A 12,194-nucleotide genomic window follows, 5' to 3' on the forward strand; every position below is an offset into this window, starting at 1 on the left:
AATTATTGATATTTTCTTTTGGGGATAAAATCCTTTTATTCATGAGTCAGGTTGGGAAGGAAACAAGGAAACAGGAGAAAGGCAGAGAAACATGTACAGCAACGCATTATAGCATATATATGCTGGGTTTCGTGGAAATCCATGAGCATCCTGAGCAGGTTTCACAGTGTAGGGATATCTACAAATAGAAACCAATGTGGAGTAATTCACAGAGGCAGAGGGAACTAATAGGACAGTTCCCTACTTTAGACAGAACCATGTTTGTGTGACGTATCATCCAGACCCTCAATGGCACTAAAATCTCTAAATTAGTGAATCAAAATAAACATGATCTGTTCCAATGTATCAGTAGCTCTCGTATTCTCAGACGAAATCCAAAGAGTGTATATCAGTTATCAAGGTAAAATGTGCCTGAACAGAGAAATGAGCACAGAAGGTTTGTATTCCATATGGTAGGAAATTGTATACACAAAAGCTGTAAAGTGGGAGAAACTGTACTGTGCTTGAGGACCTGAAAGAAAATCAGTCACCTGACAGAATAGAGAAGTATATGGTAACGTTTGAAATGTGGGTACAAGTAAGCTGTTGAAAGAGTATATAATCCCTTTCTCCTAACTAAAGACCACTGAAAAACACATTACCTATAACATGGTATTTTTTATAGCTACAAATTCCAGATATTCAAAAAAAACTATGAAAGAACAATATCCACAAAAACTCTTACAATCAGTGTCAGGAAGTTGGAGGGACAAGTACCTGAAGGCAGCATAATGATTTTGATGCTCAAAAAAAATCAAACATTTATCCAATGCATACCAGACTCCAGAACCTAAGGAAATAAGTAAGAGAATTTAGATACCTGTTCTCAAGAAATTCATAATCCAATGATAAGAACAAACTTTTATATCAAGGAAACATGATGAGAAGTAAAATAGTGCTAGATGCTCTAAAACTACATTCTATTTTTATTTTTTTTCTTCAAAAGAGTAAACATTTAAGAGGATTCTTCTAGTTTCCCATCCAGAGACTGAACAAAGAATCAAATAAATGAACTGAAGTACAAGTACTATTCCATCTGAATGGATAATCGATAATTTGCTGCTTTTACACACATGGAGTTTTAGGGGCACTAAATGTGAACTAAACCAGTATATGGGTGTCCCTAAGTAATCATCAAATCAAAAGAACTACTTCTTCTCAGGTAAAAATGGACTCTGAATAAACTAAACTGCTAATACATTTCCCAAGATGGTAAGATTATTCTCTAGAAAGTGCACTTTGAGAATTGGAGCCCCCTGATCAATATTTACAAAATCATAACAGAATCTAACTGAAGCCCAGGAGATTTGTGATAGAATTAGTTTGCAATTTCAATGACTAGAGAAAGGTTGGAAATACAGTTTGAATACATTAGGAAAACAGTTCAAGGGAAGAATAAACTAACCTTATCTGAGCCAAAGTTTATCTTCTATTATCTTTAATAGATTGAATGTTTACTAAAAGGTTTTGCAAACTCTATATGGTTGAAATATAAAAGGGAAAAAAGGAATAAATAGGAAGCCAACTGGAATAGAAAAGATTAGGAAGAATTGGAGCAAGAAGAAAAATGAAGAAAGATTTCTTTAAAAAAATAATTTCAGGGGCTAGGGTGTGGCTTCATGATAGAGTGCTTACCTAGCATGCATGGAGCCCTGGGTTCAATTCCTCTGTACCACATACCCAGAAAAAGCTGGAAGTGGTACTGTGGCTCAAGCAATAGTAGTGATAGCCTTGAGAAAGCCAAAGCCCTGAGAATCAAGCCCCAGGACTGGCAACTGGCAAGATAGAGATAGATGATTGATAGATAGATAGATAGATAGATAGATAGATAGATAGATAGATAGATAGATAGATAGATAGGTAGATAGGTAGATAGGTAGATAGATAGATAGATAGATATAGATAGATTAGGCAGATTTCATGATTCAAAAAGTAAGGAAAGGCCATAAGAAAACATGAAAGCCACATAACAAGAAATATCTTTTATCTTCCACTCGCTGTCAGCCTTACCTCTTGACAATCTTCTAAACATTTCTGCTAATTAGATACACTGTTGATGTTAAGATTCATGACAATAAATTTAAGGTAGTAATTTTTATCACATTACTTAAATGAATATATTCGTAAGCTAAAATAAGCAATTTATCTTTGTTTATTTCATCTACAAATAAAGTCATCACCAACTAACCATACAACATAATCATCATTATTTTGTAAATGACAGTAAGTTATTTTCAACATAAGAGATCATAAATGCATTGAATACAACTGGGAGGGCAAAGGAAGATTAATATACTAAAAATGTTTATGTGCATGTATACAATGGAACTATGAAGCTTGCTGAGACTGGGGATGAAGGAAAAGAGAGGATGGGATATGTCTGATTAATGTACATTATATGCATGTATGGACACGTCAAAATAAAAACCCCTGTACAATTAACTGAACCTAATGAAAAAGTTGAACAAACATAAAAATTGAAAAACAATTTTAAAAACACCAAATGACTGTTAGGAGACTTTAAATATGACTGTACTTTTCAATGACTGTACCTAAATGACCTACATCTTTTTATAGACATCTATGTTAGAATAGTATACTTCTAAACAACTCCTTTTAACTACATAATATATTACTAAATCTCCCAAACCACAGAGGTTTTTAACCTTAAAAATAGTGAAAAACATTCAAGAAATTCTTTAATTTTTTTCATTTTTCTAAATAATGTCAAAAATGGGCACTTCTGGGGCCGAGAGTTTAGCCTAGTGGTAGAGTCCTTGCCTAGCATGCACAAAGACCTGGGTTTGATTCTTCGGTGCCACATACATAGAAAAAAGCTGGAAGTGGTGCTGAAGCTCAAGTGGTAGAGCTTTAGCCTTTAGAAAGTCCAAGGATAGTGCTCAGGCCCTGTGCTCAAGCCCAGGACGGGTAAATAAATAAATAAGTGAATGCATAAATAAATAAATAAATAAATAAATACAATGGGCACTTCTCTTCCAAAACCATCTAAAACATTTTATATTAAAGTTTAGCCTAACCATGAACCTGAAAAATTAATTCCTGTGGGCCATTAACTTTATTTAGTAGTCTGGTAGATGATTCCTTCTTTGTGGTTTTCTCTATTGCTTTTTAATAGCACAAATATTCTTTTCAAGTTATTCAGGGATTCTTAGTATATGTAAATGTTTTTATTAGAGCTACATCACACAATCCATTTAAATATTATCCTCTGTATCTTGAAGAAAGTCTTTTGATGCAATTTAAGCAATGTGTGTTGAGCTATGAAGTTCATATTGTATGGAAATATCATCTGTAATGTGTCATAGGGAAGAGAAACAAAACAATTTTTGAGTGTCTTGGAAATGATTAAGGAAGAAGCAATCTATCTTTCAAGATAGGTCACTGAGACATAATCCATAGAGATAGCATTAGATAATATTAACTGTGCATTACATAATACATTTGACACAGTTTAGTTTTATTTGTACTCTCTCTGAAGAAGGCACAGTCAAAAAAATTGTATTTCAGATGACTCTTATTTGCCACTAAAATCTGAGGCGAATACAGCATAAATCTTATTTCTAAGCAGTTATAATTTGAAGTCACTATTAAGTCCAAGTTCAGATTAGCAATTGCAGTTGTATGAAACATGGCATCATAGTTGAACATTCAATTGTGCCTTGTTTCCCTTTGTATCAGATAAAGCCCATGAGTAAGATGTAGGTAGAAAACATTCATCTATCACAGTCCAAGAACTTCTCATATATATTACAGATGTATTATCAGCGTGTGCCACCTCACAGATTGCTCACCTCAACATCATCCCACAGACACTTCAGTACATTCTGTAAGGGAAATATTTGTGAAATAACTGGAGGCCCAAAGAAAGAAATGGTATAGGAATCATAGACATTGTTTAGGAATGGAAACATCTCTAGAATTCATTAAAGGAGCTTCCATATTCACAGAAAATAAAACTGAAGCTCAGAAAAAGTAAATGATTGGTCTAAATTTCTACAGCCTGAAAGTTAAGAGAACTAGGTTTATTGAATTCATGTCAATCTTATCCTGACTTAACAATTTAAAAGATGCATTTATTTATTCAATGAAAGTTTATTATGATGTATAAGGAATATCCATGAACAAAATAGTTGGAATAATAACTGAACTTACATTAAAGTTTATGGAGAAAATGCAAAATTATGTGAATAAATATGTAATGTATTTATTTTTAGGTAGTGGTAAATGCTCTGAAGAGAATGTTGGGCAAAGGGAAGAAAAGTAAAGAGATATTTTATATCAAATGATCAATAATTTTATAAAATTATATAGACACCAGGAGAAATGGTTAAAGCAAGCCAAATTATTACCTAAGGTTAAAAGTATTCCACAGGAAAAAAAAAGGAAGCGAAACCATCTGAGGGATGAAATGAACTATTCATGCTCAAGAAGCAGTAAATAATGTGGTTGTTTACACCTGTTTTCCCAACAAGGAGGAAGAAACCAAGACAGATTGCATTGTGAAGTTAGTCCAAGCAAAATGTTAGTAAGCACCATCTCAATGGTTGTGAGGACCTGTCATCACAGCTATATATGAAGCATTACTATTGAACTGAGTTTTGAGATCAGCCCTAGGCCAAAAACAAACAGAAAAGCGTAACCCTGCCTGAAAAATAAGTAAAGTACCCAAAGGGCTGAGAGGAAATATGGCTCAAAGTGGTGGAGTGCCTCTGAGTTCAAAACTTGGTACTATCAAAAATAAGAAAATAAGGCTGCAAAAGAATAAATGAAAGTGAATCATAATATTCACAGGATGCTGGAAACATAATGTGAGAGGCACATTTTGGGAAGCCTTACCATTTTATTTCAGTAAAAAGGTAATCAGTAGGAAAATCTAAGTAGAGAAAGGTACCCTAGAGCTATTATATAGAAAATAGGAAACAAACTACTTGGCATTTACCCAATCGTCCAGAAACAAGGACATACTAAGTCCACTAGCACAATGATGTTCATTGCAGCACTATTTACCATAGCAAAGATATGGAACCAAACCCAGATGACCCTCAGTAGATGATTGGATCAAGAAGATGTATTTATACACAATGAAATTCTATGCTGCCATCAGAAAGAATGAGATTTCCCCATTTGTAAGGAAATGGAAAAACTTGGAAAAAATCATATTAAGTGAAGTCAGCCAGACTCAAAGGAACATAGGCTCAATGGTTTCCCTCATTTGTCATAATCAGTAGAAAACTGGGGCTCTCCTAGCAGAGATTTACAATAGAACAAAATGTAGATTCATAAGGCCATATAGAATGACACTGAATTAAAGGACCTCCAGGACACAGAAACAAAAACCATGTAATGAGTGATTGTTGTCCTTAATGTACTATATTATGTCTCATCTCTTTTGTTGTCCCTTGGTTATCTCATATTGTTACAGCATTTCTCCTGGTTAGTTGATATATTGTATATATGCCTTTTTGGTTATTTGAAGGCGGATAGGGAAGGGAGGAAAACAAGATGAGGGGCGGGGGTGGGGGAGGAAAATGGGGACCAAGACAGGAGAAAGGGTATCAATGTATGTGAAGTAATGCACCGTCTATCTGGTGAATATAATGTAACCCTCCTATTAATTATAATTAAAATATATGAAAAAAAGAAAATAGAAAACAATAATGATGGCAGCTTAGAGTAATATTTGGCAAAATAAAAAGGAAATTTTGTATATAAATATTTTAAGATAAGGAGGAAGGTACTTTGCTGGTGGATTAAATAAAGACTATTAAAGATAAGAGTCCCAAATCAGTAAAATAAATAAATAAATAAATAAATAAAATAAAAAATTAATGATAAGCTGGGCATGGTGGCTCAAGCCTGTAATCCTAGCTACTCAGGAGGCTGAGATCTGAGGATTGCAGTTCAAAGCCAGCCTGGCACTAAAGTCCAAAAGACTCTGACCGCCAAGTAACCACCAGAAAACCAGAAGTGGTGCTGTGGCTCAAGGGGTAGGACTGTAGCTTTGAGCTGAAGAGCTCAGGGACAGTGCCCAGGCCCAGAGTTCAAACCAAATTTTTAAAAATAGTGATAAGAAAAGAGACAAAATAATAATAAATACAAATGGAACTTGGAGGGTCATTAGAGATTAGAGAATATTTTGAAAACCTACACTTATGATACATCTAATGAAAATCTAGATTAAATGGATAAATTTCTATATACATAAATAGAAAATAATGAACAATGAAGTAGAACTGGTAATAATATCTCCCAACAAAGAAACTGTCTAGATTTCATGTATTCACTGCTTAGTTTTACCAGATCTTTAAAGAATAGCATCAATGCTCTTCAACCTATCCCACAGAATAGAAACTTGCTCTGTTGAGGCAGTATTATATACTCCGACACCAAAATCAGATAAGGCTGAGTGCCAATTCACATTTATAATCCTATTTATACAAGAAAATTAAATTAGAAGGTTGAAATTCATTCAACCATTGAGTCTGAGACACTCAATATCCTAACCAGCAAAATGCCTTACCAGTGAAATAGCTCAAGTAGCACCGCTGTGAACAAAGAAGTAAGGGTATGAGTAAGTGCATGAAGCCCAGAGTTCATGCCATGGTACACACACACACACACACACACACACACACACACACACACACACTAGAACAGAGGACATAGTAAAAAGGAAATTATAAATCAATTTTCTAGACGAAAATGAATGCAAAGAATCTTACTAACATACTTACGAACAACACATGAAAGAGGCCCTTCTCAATAGCAAAAATTCCACTGAAAAGTGACAGCTAACAGAAGGGCAGAAAAATCTTTGCCATTATTTATCTGAAGGATTAATACCCAAAATAATAGGGAGTTCAAAAAATTAGAAAAAAAATACAACAAATAATATAATTAATAAATAGATAAATCAACTAAACAGTTCTCACAGGAAGCACAAAGGTCAATACACAAATAGCTCTTCAAGATCAGCAGCAATAAAAGTTACTGCAAGGCCGGGAGTCTGGCCTAGTGGTTAAAGTGCTCGCCTAGCATGCACGAAGACCCGGGTTCGATTCCTCGGTACCACATACATAGAAAAAAAAAAAAAGCCAGAAGTGGTGCTGAGACTCAAGTCGTAGAGCTCTAGCCTTGAGAAAGTCCAAGGACAGTGCTCAGGCCCTGAGCTCAAGCCCAGGACTGGCAAAAAAAAAAAAAAGTTACTGCAAATCAAAATGACACTGAAATTCCATCTTATTTTAATCAGAATGGCTATCATTAGAAACTCAAAAATAACAGATATTGGCAAGGAGGTGTTGCAGAAAAGGAAAAGAACCTTTATACATTGTAAATTAGTGAAACCATTATGGAGTATAGAGGCTCCTCAAATAAAAACTAAAAATTGAATTATTTTATGATCCTCTTATACCACTCCGGTGTATATAAATGAAGGAATACAAGCCAGCACACAGTCACCTGTACACCTATATTTATTGTAGCATTTATCAAAATAGCCAAGTTATATAGGAGCCTACATGTTAAACAAATTAATGAATAAAGAAAATGTGGCATATTACACATGTAATACTAATAGAATTACCTCAATTGTAGGAAAATGATTGAACTGGAATGTGATGCAAATTAAGATTCAGAAAGACAAAAATTTCATGTTTTCTCTCATATGTATTATCTGTAACCAACAAAAGGCATAAAAATGATATGACCCAGAGTAGAACTAGTAAAAAGGGGAAAGGGAAAAAAAGATGATAATGATAGTGGGAAATTATGAACACAGTATATTGCATGTGTGTTTGAAATAGTCATAAGGAAACACAATGAGACTATAAAAGAAAACAATGTGGATTTGAGGGGGAATATGACAGAGTAATAAAATGGGTAAATATGCTTAACTATATAATAATGGAGCTATCAAATGAAATCCTTTTCTTTTAAAATTCAATATACAGTGCAGCCAGGCAATGACTCATGCCTGTGATCCTAGCTACACAAAGGTCTGAGATCTGATGGTCACAGTCCAAAGCTAGTACAGTCGGGAAAGTATGTGAGACTTTTTAGGAAGATTTTGTGGTCAGTTGTTAAGTTGCTTCACTCGAGAATTTATTGATCTGAAAAGCTGTTAGCTCAACTTTTGTGGCGTTTTTGTTTGTTTTGTCAACTGTGGGACTTGAACTCTGAGCCTGGGCACTGTCCCTGAGCTCTTCAGCTCGAGGCTTATCACTCTACCAATTGAGCCACAGCACCACTTTCGTGCCTGGCCCAGTTATAAACCTTGAACCTCAGATCTCAGCCTCCTGATTAGCTAGGATTACAGGTGTGAGCCACTTGCACATGGCCATGGGTTTTTGTTTTTGTTTTTGTTTTTGTTTTTGTTTTAAGCTCAATTATTCTGAGAGATCATTTGAGGCCAGGGATGTTAACTTATTTTTTTCCTTTTTTTTTCCTTTTTTGTTTTTTATTGTAATTAGTAAAAGGGTTACATGATATTTGCCAGATAGAAGGTGCATTAATTCACATACATTGATACCCTTTCACATGTCTTGGTACCCATTTCCCTCCCCCCGACACCCCCTCCCGTCTTGGTTTTCCCCCCTTCCCTATCAAATTTCAAATATCCAAATACAAATAAATTCAATATATCATATAACAAAGTGAGATACTATACCAATATGAGATAACCAAGGGATAGCAAAGGAGATGAGAGACAACATAGTACATTAAGGGCAACAATTATTCATTATATGGCTTTTGTTTCAATATCCTGGAGGTCCTTTCAATTAGCTTCACATTATATGTTAACTTATCTACCAAACTTTTAGTTTGCTCCAGCTAAAAGCTGTTGTTGACGTTGTATTAAGCTGGCACTAACATAACTGTAGTTTTTGTTTTTGTTTTTGTTTTTTGATTCCTTATATTTTAACATCTATATGAGTGCAGTCTTGTTTTAGGAAAAATACTTGCCTTTTTCTTGTTTCCCTCTTATCCATTTAATAGGAGTAAATGTATGTATTTCTTCACTATCTGCCCCATGTTTTATTTTTTAGTCATACTAGAGTTTGAACTCAGGAGTGTAAGCTTGTTAGGCACGTGTTCTATTGGTTGTATTACACTGCCAGCCATTTTGTCTGTGATTCTTAATTTTATTTCTTACAATACCTGGGGTGACAAGTACACATAGTCACACCAAGCTTTTTCTGTTTAAATGAAGTCTCAGATATATTTATTTTGCCAAGCACCACAACCATCCACTTTCTTTCAGACTTGTAGTAGATTAAGGTATCTCCATCAAATATTCAAACAATATTAGCAAAAAATGATTACCAGTATATAATTGATTCTCAGAGAAAGAATAGAATTTTACTCTGTTTTCTTCTATATCTAACTAGTTAGTAAAAGTTAACATTATAGAGTTCACACAAATGTATAGAGTTCACTCATGTAGCTTGACTGAAACAATGTATATATCTACTCTAACATCTAAAATATTTGTCAAAAGTTAAATGTTCACTATAAATTAAATTATTAATTTCTGCATAAGTTAAAATGATAAATGGGTCTAGTAAGACAACTTTGGTCTTAGAAATATAAAAAAATCTATGGCTAGCTACTGCACATAGGACTTAATGACTTTACTTCTATCATACAACTCATTTCTAATTTCTATTTAGAGTTTTCCTATATTTACAATTAAATGAAGATATATCATCGTTGCTGTAAGTTGAAATCGGTATAAAAAGAAATCTAAAATGGTTAAAATATTATGATTCTTTTGGCTCTTAAATAAGTGAGGCATATATGCTCATATTTGTTTTCAATTTTTATACCCAAAAATTCAAAGTAAAAATACAACCAACTAAAATGATGCCTCCAAGAAAAAGGCAACATTTAGTGAATGTCTACATTCACCAGTGCTTCAACTACTGCATTAGTAAAAACATAGTGAAATGCATAATACTAATTGTGAATACAGGAAGTGTAAGTCAGAATCTGATTGTAGTTAATAAGAATGTAGCCAACAGCCTTAATTTTGGAGATGTAAAATTTGTTTTTCTTATTTATCATTTCTAGAATCTATCACAACCCTGCTCACTCACTGCATATGTATTTAGTCAGTATGTTTTTAAAGCAGATAAAAAGCTGGGGTCACACTATCCTCAGCCTTCTAGAAGCCTGCATATTTTCTGAAGAAAGAGACAAAAGATGCAGTACACACAGAAACAAAGAAAATAGCCTCAAGTTACAATTACCTATAATCTAGTGTAACGCGGTATAATTACATTTTTAAAACTCAAAGGAAAAAGAAAAAGATGACATGCTGAAATAGGAGATTAAAACTTCATTAAAAAGCTTATAATTAGGGCCAGGAATTTTGCCTAGTGGTAGAGTGCTTGCCTGGCATGCATGAAGACCCGGTTCGATTCCTTGGTACCACATACATAGAAAAACGCCAGAAGTGGTGCTGAGGTTCAAGAAGTAGCGCTCTAGCCTTGAGAAGCCCCAGGACAGTGATCAGGCTCTGAGCTCGAGCCCAGGACTGGTAATATATATATATATATATATATATATATATATATATATATATATATATATATATATATGTTGAATAGACAGATTATGGGTGGGGAAAAATGAACATTTCAGGAAAGTTTGTAATTGTGACAAATTGACGGGAAGGAATGCTTTTCCAGTCTCTCCTTCCCAGTGTTACTATGGGATTTTTTTTTTGGGGGGGGGGGTGGAGTGGGTCGTGGGGCTTGGATTCTGGGTCTGGGCGCTGAGCCACAGCACCACTTCCAGTGGTTAATTGGAGATAAGAGTCTCACGGTCATTAGTGCCTGGGCTAGCTTTGAATCACAATCCTCAGACCTCAGCCTCCTAAGTAACTAGGATTACAGGTGTGAGCCACCACACTATGTGACATTTCTAAATTATAAAACTCTTCCATCTGGGACTTGCCCATCATTTTGCATCTTCATTATTCCTATAATTCCTCTAATGCAACAAGCTCTTCTGCATGTGGCTCACCTAGCTCAAACAAGCCCACAAGTTTGAAGGACTATTTGCTCAAGGAATTCTTAGTTTGCAAGACATGTTAGAATCTCAGACCAAACATTAATTATTTATCTAAACCTTCCTTACCTTCTTGAAAAAAATTGAAATATCTTTCCAAGGGATCCCACTTTTATTCTGTAAGAATAGTATTACTGTATATATACCGATTTCAGTTTAACATTGGTAAATATGTGTCTCTCATTTGAATGCAAGTACATAAAGACAAAGGTATTTCTCCAGTTTGTGATTTGAAAATCTGGGTACATGACATGTGATTTTGCTTTTTGTAATACTGAGATTGAAAACAGGACAGTACATGCTAGGTAAGCACTCAACTACTTCTGCCATGCTGCAGATCTTTGGCTGCACATTTGTTTTTGAAATAGGGTCTTCTAATTTTGTCTTGACTGAACTCTGAATCTTTCCACCTTTACTATCTAAATAACTGGGATCATAAGCAGGCCCTACCATGCCTACTTTGTAAATGTTTGATAATCCAGAATTAGAAATGAAATAAGGAGAAAGAAGGAAGCCAAACTAACTGAAACAAGTTTCTATTAGAGAAACAAATGGAAAAGACATGTAAATGATATAAATAGATGTCTTTCTCAATATCAGTATCGATTACAGACAGCCTTGAATGTGAAGCTTATAAACTGGGACTATTTTAAGCAATGGACCATGAATATCACAAGATAAAGAGAGAGGAAAATATGAGAATAGCAATGTTTCATGTAAACTTTAGAAAAAAATTAAAGAACGTGAGCAAGAGGCTGATGCAATTGAAATTTAAAAATTTGTTGAGGGGGCCGGGAGTTTGGCCTTGTGGTAGAGTGCTTGCCTAGCATGCACAAAGGCCTGGGTTCAATTCCGTGGTACCACATACATAGAAAAAGCTGGAACTGGTGCTGAGGCTCAAGTGGTAGAGTTCTAGCCTTGAGAAAGTCCAAGGACAGTGCTCAGGCCCTGAGCTCAAGCCCAGGACTGGCAAAAAAAAAAAAAAGATGATATGTAAAGGAAAGATTCAACTACCTGCCAAGCCCAGGACTAGTTTAAAAAAAATTGTCAAGAAAACATTGTCC

General features: G+C 34.6%; 1 protein-coding gene across 10 annotated transcripts in view; it reads right to left on the minus strand.

Annotated features, from left to right (window-relative positions):
* Positions 1 to 12,194, minus strand: part of Dlg2 (discs large MAGUK scaffold protein 2) — a 1,918,473-nt gene that overhangs the window by 1,727,959 nt on the left and 178,320 nt on the right. For 2 of the 10 annotated variants that reach the window (XM_090348520.1, XM_090348522.1), the window contains one exon: positions 757 to 829. The exons of the other annotated variants lie outside the window; for them this stretch is intronic. In XM_090348520.1, the coding sequence (XP_090204646.1) occupies positions 757 to 769 (13 nt within the window). In that variant the 5' untranslated portion in view covers positions 770 to 829. The remainder of the gene's footprint in view (positions 1 to 756; positions 830 to 12,194) is intronic. 10 annotated transcript variants of the gene reach the window in all.

Source organism: Megascapheus bottae, chromosome 16 (genome assembly GCF_031878675.1).
Source record: "Megascapheus bottae isolate mThoBot1 chromosome 16, mThoBot2.hap1, whole genome shotgun sequence".
Lineage (NCBI taxonomy): Eukaryota > Metazoa > Chordata > Mammalia > Rodentia > Geomyidae > Megascapheus > Megascapheus bottae.